General features: G+C 32.8%; 2 protein-coding genes across 2 annotated transcripts; both read right to left on the bottom strand.

The window, feature by feature from the left end:
• Positions 1 to 926: 926 nt before the first annotated feature.
• LOC122595812 lies at positions 927 to 3,707 on the bottom strand. Its single transcript, XM_043768261.1, has 4 exons — positions 3,402 to 3,707; positions 2,071 to 3,025; positions 1,315 to 1,980; positions 927 to 1,222 (listed from the first exon to the last, which is right to left on the bottom strand). The coding sequence occupies exons 2-4, from the start codon at positions 3,010 to 3,012 to the stop codon at positions 1,193 to 1,195; spliced, it is 1,638 nt and encodes a 545-aa protein (XP_043624196.1). The 5' UTR covers positions 3,013 to 3,025; positions 3,402 to 3,707; the 3' UTR covers positions 927 to 1,192.
• A 2,376-nt stretch (positions 3,708 to 6,083) lies between these two features.
• Positions 6,084 to 9,904, bottom strand: LOC122595982 (plant cysteine oxidase 5-like). Its single transcript, XM_043768474.1, has 5 exons — positions 9,727 to 9,904; positions 7,881 to 8,026; positions 7,652 to 7,799; positions 6,529 to 6,732; positions 6,084 to 6,373 (listed from the first exon to the last, which is right to left on the bottom strand). Exons 1-5 carry the CDS (start codon positions 9,824 to 9,826, stop codon positions 6,255 to 6,257), a joined length of 717 nt encoding a protein of 238 aa, XP_043624409.1. The 5' UTR covers positions 9,827 to 9,904; the 3' UTR covers positions 6,084 to 6,254.
• Positions 9,905 to 12,392: the final 2,488 nt, after the last annotated feature.

The following is a 12,392-nucleotide window of genomic DNA, read 5'->3' as shown; positions in this document are numbered from 1 at the left end:
ACCTATTTTGGTTGAACACAACTTGGGGGAAAAAATGGTGAATTTGTGTATTGCATATTTGGTTTTTTCGGTTTTAAACTAAAACCGAACTGAATTCTTATTTGGTTTACGGTTTGGTTTTTCTATTTTGAATTAGGTTTTGGTTTTGAAAAATAAAAATAAATAAAAACCTGAAAAAACCTGAACCAAATAGACCGAATAACCGAAAACCGAACCGATGAACACCCGTTAGACTTAAATAACTATTTATGTGTACAATTTTAGTCATTCCATATATCACCATGTGTTACATAATATTGTTGGAAATTACAATTGGTGGTTAACTATTTTGCAATACTAGTTCTAAGAGAACAATAATCTGCATTCAACATGTCCAATGCTTTAAACATATTGGCATGGCTATGCACATTTAAGGCTGGTTCCATCTTATCTATTTATACATTCAGGGATAACAAGACCATGTTTTTCGAATCAAATAGCAATATAACCTCTAAACAAGTCTCATAAACATGTGATGCTACTGCATCAAATGTAAAATTCATCTCTACTTATATTTGCTTTTTTTGCTTTGAGTGGATCACGTTATTGAAGGGAAGCTACAAAGGTTAAGAAATTGTAACTGTTGATAACAAGAAGGTTCATCTCAGAAATTGACCAAACTTTTTGCAGGGTGTAAAGGTTTGAATTGGTTCTGGTCAATTTGATTGCAATTGAAATTAGTAACTCTTTACTGATAGTTTTGGTTGGTTTAAGCTCATTTTGGGTGAATCCACATATATTCTCATCAATGTATGTATGTCTGGTTTATTTTAGTTCCCATAGGTTCAGTCTGGGTCAGCTAAAGTCTACTCAGATTAGCTCAGTTTAAGTTTTGTTTAAAATCTACATAAATCTGCCAGTACAGAAGATTTAGAGACAAGACAAGATAGCCAGAACTCCTTTTATATTGTAAGAAACTCTACAATGTACATTCCATTTTATTTGTAAGAAACTCCACAATGTACATTTCTTTATTCTTCACCTTTTAACTACAAATGGGGGGGGGAAAAAAATCATATATGCCCACCAAAACGAGAGTATAATATCCATAAAGAACAACTAATTCTATGATCACCAAGTCATTTGATTTGATGAACTTCCCAGCCAAAACATATGCACAGAAGAAACAATTTGAAACAGCAGATCCACTCATCTAACTTTCTGGTATAGGATCCAATGGTCCCTGAGATAATTGGAAAAAAAATAATATGCAATTAGTTCACAGATCCATCTAGTAGAAAAGTAAACAGCAAAAAAAAAAAAAAGATTACTTACCTGAGGAGATGGTAACTCATTGTCTTTGTCAGTACTCCGGTCACTGGCAGATATGCTGGGAGATGGGCTATGAGGGTTCCACCGCGTAGGCGTGCTTTTGGAAGACACAGAAGGCAATGTACGCACTAGCCATGAGTCTGATGGTGATTTTGGCAATGGAGGGGCTGCAGGGCGTTCAAATAGCTTGCTATCAGAAGCTTTCAGATCTTGATCAGCATCCACTTCTGCATTATATTCAGGATCTTTCCAATAGCTTGTTTGTGCTTTTGTTTTCAAACTGTGTGGTGATTCATCAGCAAGCATATCTGATTCCAGCGACCCATTGGAGTTGGACTGCGGTTTACTAAATGATGAAGGCGAATATCCATTTGGTGATTTAACGACTTGCACAGTATCCACATAAAGGGTCTTCTCAACTATCATATCTTGGCAATCAGTTTCCTTCCCGTTCTGACCATCTAGTAACTCTTTAAAGGTTAAGCCTTTCTTCACTGAATATGAGCTGTTCTGTTTAGGAAGAGTAGATCGAAGAGGTTCACTACGACTAACGTCAGATCCCTGCAGCCGATTATAAAGCTTTGATCCTTCCAGTTTTGTGGTTTCAAGGGACTCACTCTTCGAAACAATATTGAAAGACCTATGTTCATATGTTCCCATCCTGGCAGGCTAACATAAAAGGATCAACATACTTGATTAGTATTCTGCAATGATTAATCAGATAAACAATCATAATACAAAGTAAGATCAATAAGATACCTCATTATCAGATCCGCTGAAAGAGCTAAAAGTAGATGAGCTAGCCTGAGTTCTACTAGCAGGAGACATCGGTATCTTTGTCCTCATACACATTCCATGAACAGGATTTGAAGAACGAAAACTGGGTATTAGTCCACAAAATTTAAACGAGTGATTTCCATGTTCATGATAATCAGAATCACTATCAGAATCAACTTTTTCTTTATCATGAGCAACATCCTCCAAAAAGTTAGGTCCATATCTAAGCTGCTGCTGCTGCTTCTCACTATCCACATTCACTAACTTCTTGACCTCTCGTGGCATCTCTTTTACAACGGGTTTCTTGAAAGTATGTTGAGGAACATCTGTCACCATCGCCTTTGCAGCAGGAATAAACCGACCCATCATGAATTCACGCAGTTTTGGATCATCCGGACGAATCCCAGACGGTTTCACTTCTGACCCAGTTCCACTTACACCACTCACACTACAATTATAAAAAGACGTTTCACCCCTTGAAAGTGTATCAAGTGCATCCATAAACGTTTCACTTTCATCATCTGCATCGTTATCTTCATCACCATGATCATTCATCGAATCAGAACTTTGTTTCGACACTGATGCCACACTTTCAAACCTAGTCAACGTAGGCACGCTAATATCCAACTCTTTCTTTTTCGGTTTAAAAAACCAACCAGGAGGAAGCTTAGGAAGGCCAGGAGAGTCTTCCTTTTTCTGAACTTGCTTATTATTATTCTTGGGTTTTCCAGGACTATGCTCCCACCCAAAAGGAACACTCCCTGTGTTCATCATTGGATCTACATTCAAATTACTTAAACAAGATTCCATCATTGGCCTAACTGGAACCCGATTTTCGTTTCTTTTATACTCATTCTTCGGTGAGGCTGGAACCCGCCTCACCGACAAAAGTGGCCGGCCAATATTCAACTGATTATTTTCCATATCACACAATATACTGCAAGTATATACAATAATAAATTCATCATTATCTATCCAATTAATTTCCCATTTAATCATAATATAAAAATGCAGACCCAAATTAGCCTTTATATATATATATGTGTGTGTGTGTATAAGTTCAATCATTAATCATATACCTGGGGTTTGAAGAACTAAACCCTGTATATACATACACAGATACATATATTTTGTATATATTGATGAATATAACTAACTCAAAATTGATCAATAACATGATGAAAACATATATATATATATATATATAAATCTTTAAACATTCTTGGCCTAGATTTCTTAAAGAATCACTAATGATAATAATAACAATGATAATAATGAAGAAGAAATAGATATAGATATAGATATAGATATACCTGAAAAAGTTGAAGAAGTTTGATGAATAAACAGAAACAGTAAAAGAGAGTAAGTCAGTCAGCGGATTTTGACTTGCAGAAATCAAAAAGGATTTTTAGTGTGTGTATTATTTTATGAGAATCAATGAATAATATATATATATTTTTTTTCGTCGTTATTTAACAGAAAGTGTGAGTGTTGTGTGTATGTATAGGTTGTATGTATAGGTGGGTGTGTGTGTGAGAGAGAGAGAGGGCGGTTACATGCATTAAATTGTTTGTTACAGGGAGGGAGGGAGTAGATCTATGGATCTCTTGTTTACTCTGCCTCTCTCATTTATGTTAGTCAACACAAAGCCCGTTTGCCCTTTCTTTTTCTTTCTTTTTTCTTTTTGCCTTTTAACATATTATTATTACTATATTCATTTTAAATTTTTAATAGGAAAATATATTAAATAATAATAATAATAATAAGCTAATGAAAAAAATAAACATTAGTTAAAACGCATGACTAAAAAAACCCTAAACCAAAAAATAAAACTCAAAGTAGTAAAATTCCAAAAAGAAAAAAAATTGGTTAAAAACATGAACCAAAAGACTAATTAAAAATAGACAAACAGTCTCACGAAAGCTAGATACGGTAATGGTATATTATAGATGGTGACGTGGTGTCCACTAAGTTTTGCCACGTCATACCCTGTATTATCATTTGTTTTTGTTTTCTTCTTTTTCGTATCTTTTGCGCATGTCACCATCTATAATGTACAATTACCGTTTCTAGCTTTCGTCATACTGTTTGCCTATAGTTATTTTCAAGTTTTGGTACAAACATACTTAGTGTGCATAGACAACAAACATAAACACATTACTCATAACCTCATAATAGTATACCTTAAGTTTCCAATGAATACAACTAGCGTATTAACCCGCATATAGCAAAATTATTTAGATGATTGTAATTTAAAGAACATGTATAAATAATTAGGGTTTTTTTTAAAAATAACTTTTTTTAAAAATTTTTACATAATCAATAAAAAAAATAAAAGTGAAATACATTTTAAGAAGGAAATGTGAATGACATATACAATTTTACAATTTGATTCAGAAGCTCATTTGTTTTCGTATAAGTAAATTAAAAAAAAACTAAACTTTAAAAAAGAATGTAAAAATGACAAATAAGTTATTTTTATAGAATGATTATGTCATAACAATTGCCTTTTATTTAATATTGGATTCCGATAAAAAATAGAAATGTTTATAAATATTAAATGGTCAAGAGAGACTCAAATTTTAATTTCTCAAAATACATATATAGGAAAAAGATTTTAATTAAAAAACAAAAGGTTAAGAGACAGGAATGACAACGACTCGCAAGGACGAGGCCATACTCCATACCATAGGACAAGGGTAAGAGGGGACTCTGGGGTCGACGACCCAATGTTGTTGGAGCTTACAATTCAAAGTTTTAAACTATTACTAAAATGTAACTAAAGATATTTAGTAAGAAATTATTTAAAATTAAAACATGTTATTCTTTGATAAAAAAAAAAAAATGAATAAGTATTTATCATTTGTGTAGAGGCGTAACCAAGTCGTGCTAAACTTGAGCTTGCCTATAACAAGTTCGATACATAGTAAAACTAAAACTTCGACTTGTTTCCGTCATTTTCAGTAAAAAAAAAAAAAAGTTTTCACTCACGATTAATGGTGAAAATGTATGAAATTTATAAGCGTAATTGAGTTTAGTGTATGAAACTCCGACTCTAATTCGTTTATAACATAAGTCCCAACTCTCAAGGTAGTCTCGAACTTTGATTTAGTCTTATGTTATATACACTGAAGGCGTTAATGGTTTTTTATAACTAATGAATTGTGTGGTGTTTTTATTTAACAACGAAGATTAAATATTGGTAAAGTAAGTTTCTAGTCTGACACTGACCGTTGGAAAATATATGGGTTCGGTATAATATAAGTGTGTGATTCTGATGAGGTTTTTTTGGGGTTGTAATTAATAGCTAATGATCATTAAAAATACTCTTATCTTCTTTTTTTCGTCACAAAAATCATCCGTTGCAAGACCAGGGAAGAACAAGTAAGTAGACTTTCAAATCCTAATTTTAAAATGTCAAATGTTCACACTTGTCCATGTTGGGACACTTTATGGTCCCATCCAATTGAAGATATTGGTGCAGACATGCAGTTAGTTCCTACAAAAAGTTCTAAAGTGACATGAAACGATGTTGACATGAATCTAGAAGACAATGAATGAGGATAAAACGATATTTCCTGGTTTTGGTATTTAGTGTTTGTCATTAGATCATCTGGCATCCATAAAGAATGTAACATTAAAATTGTTTACTCTTAATGATTGCCACTACTAGTAATAAACTACTGGAATAATTAAATACTTAACGTAAGTACGTAACCTTGACATTGGACCTGGCCACGAAAAAAAACTCAGTTAGGCCGCCATACCTGAGTTATTTGCCTTCTTGCTTCTATTATTTTAGCATGTTACACAAAACTACTCAAGCATACCCTACTATAAAATAATTCTAAATCAAGAAATCGTGAACGTTAAACTTGCCAAAATCATTCAAACTAAAAGCCTCTGAATTCTATTATTTTGAGCTGGCGAGTAGACAAATCCAACAAGTAATAAGTAAAAAGCAGTAACACGCAAATCTATTAAAACTTCAAAGATAATGAGAACCGATTGTAAATAACTGGACACTATTATCATGTTTGTATATGCAGGGGAAGTCTGAATAACCAAGAAAATACATTATTGTCCTTCAGCATCTATATAAACATAGCTAATCTCACCTCAGATGCTGCCCAATTTAAATGTTTAAATCTTTCATATGAAAAGTTTTAAGTCTTGATAACACGACCTTTGTACTTACCCCTCCGAATTACGAAATCATCAGGGGGTTGAAATTCTTCTAACCAAGCAACTTCTGAGCATATTTCACCATTTACTTCAATTGTACCTTCAAGGGTGAGTTTTGTGTCAAATCAAAATGAATAAAAGTTTGAGTACGACTTTTGACACCAAAGGTACCATTTCTCAACTTCTTGGTAATAAGTCGTTTTATACTTTGTGTTATTTGAAAGCAAGAAATATGGGGAAAACGAAATGATTTACCAGGTAGATCTACCCCGGTTGGACGCCGGAAATACGAGCAGTGCCGACCATCATCGGAAGAATAAGGTGGTGACAAGATGTCAAAGATGGCAACAGGAGTTATGGCATGAAAACAATGGATGTTGCCACCAGTAGTTGGGTAGAGTATTGTGGTCCCACAAGGAGCGGTCATCACGGTATCCTTCACAAGTTTCGCAGGTCTTGCTGAAGTAAAAATGAAACAAACCACCCAGTTAGAATGAAGTACCCAACTTTGACTTTTTCTATTGTCACGTGACGTGCTTTCAGTTGCATACTCAACAAAAAGTTTTATCTATACAGTTTTCCAATTTTAACCGAATAACTAAAGATAAATGTGCAAGTTTGAAACAGGGCAGAACCGCAGAAGAAAACTTAACGGGAGAAAAAAATACATAAATCATCTCACTATTATTATGTAAAGTAATTTAGATAAAACCAAACAGAAAAGAATCAAGCTTGATGGGTATACGTAAGTATAAGTGGATAATTGGTAGTAAACCTACTGATTTTAGTTCGCACCTAAAGAAGCGCAAATACAATGACCTTTTTAGAGTATCAGATTTGTCTATTATGCGGTCTTTATACAGCTAGCAACCTAAATCAATCGTCCTTCAGATAAGATAATATACTTCTCTCACAAAAGACTTACATTTCCATGGTTTACCAAAATTAGAAAACAGAACTTTTACCTGTGGTCTTATGTTTGATGATAAGATCCACTTCTATGATACCATCTATTATTGATATATCTAATCTCTGAAGACATAATACACAGAGCCATGGCTCCATTTATTCCTATATCTAAACTTACCTATTTGCCCATCATACTAATACTTATTAGTAAATAACTGATGATATTGATGATTAAGGTTCACAAGAATACAAGATTCCTCAGTTTGTTACTATTAAGGGTATTAACGAAGATCCCCAAGAATTTTTTATTTTTTTTAACAAGATGAACAGAAAAACAGTTTATAATATGGATTTGGGCATAGTGGTTAGTCATCAGTGGCGTTTCAAACAAGATTAAATCAGCATATTCTTATTCCTTTACACTACAAAACAGTATACGGATATGGAAGTTTTCTTAGAGACGTAATACCTTGAGATGTATCAGACGATGAGGGTTCACCAAGCCAATCATATGATTTTACATGCATTGATCCATAAAGGAGCTTGCTAAAAACGGTCATTCCAGGATGATTATGGAGAGGAATGATAGAGGAAGATGGCATGCAGAATATCCCCATCTGGAAAAGAAATAAATGTATCAAGAATTCAAGATTAGGTCTCGTACGTATCAAAAAGTGAAATTTCAAGTTGTAACTTACAGAAAAGCTGTCTGACTCGTGAATATGAATATACTTAATTGGTGGCAAAGATCGATCGGCCCCGTTGCGATCATTAATAGGACCTGTCCAGTTACGTACCAACTGTGCTTCCTGCTCCAGCCCAACATCTGAAGGCTTGATTTTATCTGGAAGGGGACCAAGGGGTACAATGGACAAAAATCATCAGAACCAGAGCCATAATATATACACATATACACACACATATATATATATATACATATACACATATATAGATATATTTGTGTGTAAATATAACTATTAATATCATGTATGTATGTGTGTGTGCGTGCGTGCCATGCATGCATATACATATATCCTCGAACATGACAGATGATGAGATGAGTGCTAATTAGTATAATTGACACGGCGCCAAAGTGCATCGCTTTTGGTAACAAGATTTTGGAGTATAATCAACACACACATGAAAAATCAAACAAAATACAACCGAAAAGTACATTTGCATGTATTTATATCATATATGAGTATATGACTAGCCAAGATGACTAACTTTTAATGATCTTATTTCTAGCAATCAAGGTAGTTTCCAGATATCAGTATATTCTATTAAACAAGGACAAGTAGGGCAGTTATTCTTTATGGCAATTGATGAACAGTTATTCTTTATTGGCTTGGGCTGCGGACAGACGAAAAGTAATTCAATCAAACGAATTCCATCTATGGCGCCTGAAGGCTTAACTTATCAAGATTAAAGGCTTAACCTCCATAGTCACACCAAATAGAAAGACAGAACATGTCAGAGACTTCCATAACGAATTGAAACTACGACATCTATAACTACCAAGAAGCTTACTGTGATACTTGACAAGATATAAATATAGTATTAAGAGAGTAAATCTTCTCCTATACCTCCTAAGGGTATTTGCAGTTTAATTATTATTAGGTTTTAAGAGAATGACCTAAATCTGTCCAACAATCCTTAATGTTAATAATATGACGTCTTTAAGTTACAACTATCACCTTAAAGACACATTCAAACATGCCAACCCAGTTTACCAGAATAACCTATGTAGATCCCATAAGTCACTTAAGCAGGTCAGAACTATCGCATTAAAGTGGCAGAAGTAAAATCAATAGTTTCTAAAAAACACTACGTAATCGGTTGATATTTATAACAAACATGTGGCATGTGGCATCATGCCTCAGGTAGTCAGGTATAACTGATCCTACAACCTCTTGGTTGTTAAAACTAAGGATTTATGATCCAATACTTTTTGCTTTTTTCCTTCATTCTGTGTCATGTAAGGTATTCTGAAAGGACTTTGTGTGTACTCTATGTCTATAGCAATAACTTTTAAGACAATCTGGCAAATATAATCAAAATGTTCAATATTTCACAACTATTGTAACTGACACAGCTATTTATGAAGGCAAGTGAACTGTAGTAATTATTCTTGGAGTGGATATATACTTCCCATATGAGTAGATGGAAGAATCGCTACAGCTAACTTGTACTTGATCCAACATTTGATACGATGTTCATACGTAAAAAAAAACACTACTGTCACGAAACCAATCTAAAATAAGCTCTAAAACGTACGGGATATTAGATATGTAAACAGTAGTATCAGAAGGAACAATAAAATGATAACAATACACGTGAACACCATATTGACCCGTTTTTTACCACAATTATGGGAATGAATTTAATGTAACTTAAACAAACATAACAAGACGTCATCGACAAGCCAAATCATCTTGCATGTTTATTTAAAGGGAAAAAAAGTAATGTTACAAAACTGAAATCAACAAAAATATAAAAGATTGAAGAAAAACCAAGAAGCAAATACAGAGCATTGATACATACCTAACAGAGAACGTATTTTCTCAGAAGCATCTTCTGAGGCAGGTCCATTGGGAGATAGAGACGCTTTACATGCATTATAAAGCTTCTGAATTTGAGGCATAATTAACAAAGACGTTGCAAAACAGAAGCTAGGGTAACGATCCCCCTTTGGTGGGAATCTTTTCTATTACAGAAACTGAAATTGTGTAATTTTGGTATAGACTCACGGAGACTAGATTCTCTTTTTTGCTGGATCAACTGTGCGGGAACTTTAAATGCAATTTACTAGCAAAAAGCGTGGGTTAAGGGATGCTGTTGATGCCTAACACCAGACGGAAAAAGGTGCTCTAATACAACGAAGCCCCTTTGGAAGTAACGTTTTGCAATGAACCAGGATCACAGTTGGTTAATTGAATCTTACAATGTTGACCAACTTCACCACGGTATATCCACATCAGCATTAATTGGTAAGAACCCGCATATTTTCACCACTGCATATTCAAAACAAAATCGAACAATTAATTATCAACTCAAAACCTACTCAATTATTAACTATTATTCCTCGTAAGATAAACGATACTTAAATACAGTGCACTTTAATTCAGACATTTTCAGAAAACTCAATCATATCCATCATTCGAGTGATATAAATGACCAACAACCTATCTACAATATTCGATATTCCCAAATACTGGATAAAACAGTTATCTTACGCGATCCGTCAATTTAAAACAACAATCTCAAAATTAAGAAGAGGGATGTCAAACTTGAACCGAATCTTGCTTTAATAACATCAATTGATCTACTAACCGAACAACCAAAGACACCTATTCATTTCCATCAAAAATTTAAAAAAACGACACACGAAAAATGTACTACACACCTCACATTACACACACATCATCCATTTTCTCTCCTCTTTTAACGGAAAAAAAAAGTGCATACCCGCCACTACTTTTCCCTTTTGCGTTTACATACCACCGTAGCATTGCACGGGTACAAGGCTACTAGGCTAGTATATATTTCACAAGGTAAATAAACAATTTCAAAAAGAAAAGGTGAAAATTAACAGAAATAAAAATAGTTTTCATTTTTATATTAATGAATCAAAGAATCTATACAAATACATATAAAGATTGAAACTTTTGCAGTCTAAAAACCATTCATGAAACAAAAATCCAAAAAATAATGCAAATTAAATACATTAAATTAAAAAACGTTGGCGTAAAACCTAAGAGAATGGAATAAAAAAAACCCTAATACAATAAAAAGCTACCAACTTTATAATAATTAATTAACGAAAATTCTAACTGATTATAGATTATACATAATTAACAATCAAATTACAATAATTATGAATCAAATTGAATATACCTTGGGCAAAAATCGGAGCTGTGAAAAAGGGGGAAGATTTTAGATTATATAAAATTAAGAAATGATATAAATATATGTATGTATGTATATGTATCGGTTACAAGTTTGGATTCCGGTGGGGATCGGCGACGGATTTGCCCAGATGAAGCTCCGTTGCACTGGCAACAAATGGCAGTACTAAATAAGCAAAGAGAGATACGAGTATTTATATAGTGACAAATTGATACCAAATTTAATTTAATTTCATTACACCAAATGTCCAATTTTATTTAGATCGAATTCGTTATGATATGCGTGTGACAAAAACCGGGATTTCGTAACGGTTCGAACCTATATCTATTGTCAAATGGAGTCATCAAGCAAGTTAAATAAAACATAAAACGAGTAGTATGCGTCACATACTTATATAGGATACACTAAAACTTGTACATTATGGTAAATTTATCATTTAATGTGATATATTTATCATTTCTTATATATTATATAACATTTTTGATAAATAAATTTCTATTTAAACTTTCAAAAAAAAAAATAAAGTTTGTCAAAATTTGAACTTTAAATTTTTTAAATAAAAATCTTCGATAACCTATCCTAATTTGATATTACTTTTATTTTCTACTCCTATTTTTCTTTTAGTTTCTTATTATTAATAGTTTATTCAGAATATTATTCGAGTATTCAAAATTATGAAAAATTTTGAAGATCAAGATGATTATGTAAAGTTACTCAACAACTTTGATGCATGTATTAATCATGAATCTTTTTTTAAAAATTTTTAAATTAACTTTTTATAATGATTCATCCATTATAACACATCATGCAATCTGACAAATTGTCATTTAGCTATGTTGGTATCTTATATGGGGAAGGGATTATATGAGGGTGTTAGATATTTAAGTTGGGTGAAAAACTCCTCATATAACTTTTTTAAACTATAAAAATCAGGGAGCTAACCATTTATTTAAAATATTAAAATATTGGTATATGATAGATTTTTTACTCAAGTTAGGTGTAAAACAGTCTCATACTTATTTTTCTCTCTCTCTATATATATATACACACACATTTAAAGACAACCTTGATAATAGTAAACTTTTGGCTCTTTCTTATTAAGTGATTGAGATTCACTTGGACAATAGCTTAGCTGAAAAATTAGTAGGTACCAAATGGTACATGAGATCAGGAGGTTTTCATTTAATTACCTTGTTTTGGCCACCATCTTTTTGCCTTTTTAAGTTTTGTCAAAACTTTTTTTTTCTTTTACACTTTTACACCTTTCTTTTAAATGTATGAATTATTCGTGAATATTATAA

This window comes from Erigeron canadensis, chromosome 4, assembly GCF_010389155.1.
Source record: "Erigeron canadensis isolate Cc75 chromosome 4, C_canadensis_v1, whole genome shotgun sequence".
NCBI lineage: Eukaryota > Viridiplantae > Streptophyta > Magnoliopsida > Asterales > Asteraceae > Erigeron > Erigeron canadensis.
Note: the sequence above shows the minus strand (reverse complement) of the source record. Positions and strands in the feature narration are given on the sequence as shown.

What these genes read in the sequence shown, in the direction of transcription:
- LOC122595812 (XM_043768261.1), bottom strand. Translation starts at nt 3,012, where the DNA reads ATGGAAAATAATCAGTTGAATATTGGCCGGCCACTTTTGTCGGTGAGG. An exon ending in TCAGCGGATCTGATAATGAG is followed by an intron (nt 1,981 to 2,070) that starts GTATCTTATTGA and finishes CTTTTATGTTAG; the next exon opens with CCTGCCAGGATGGGAACATA. An exon ending in ATGAGTTACCATCTCCTCAG is followed by an intron (nt 1,223 to 1,314) that starts GTAAGTAATCTT and finishes CAATTATCTCAG; the next exon opens with GGACCATTGGATCCTATACC.
- LOC122595982 (XM_043768474.1), bottom strand. Translation starts at nt 9,826, where the DNA reads ATGCCTCAAATTCAGAAGCTTTATAATGCATGTAAAGCGTCTCTATCT. An exon ending in GAAAATACGTTCTCTGTTAG is followed by an intron (nt 8,027 to 9,726) that starts GTATGTATCAAT and finishes GTCCCCTTCCAG; the next exon opens with ATAAAATCAAGCCTTCAGAT. An exon ending in AACCGGGGTAGATCTACCTG is followed by an intron (nt 6,374 to 6,528) that starts GTAAATCATTTC and finishes TCACCCTTGAAG; the next exon opens with GTACAATTGAAGTAAATGGT.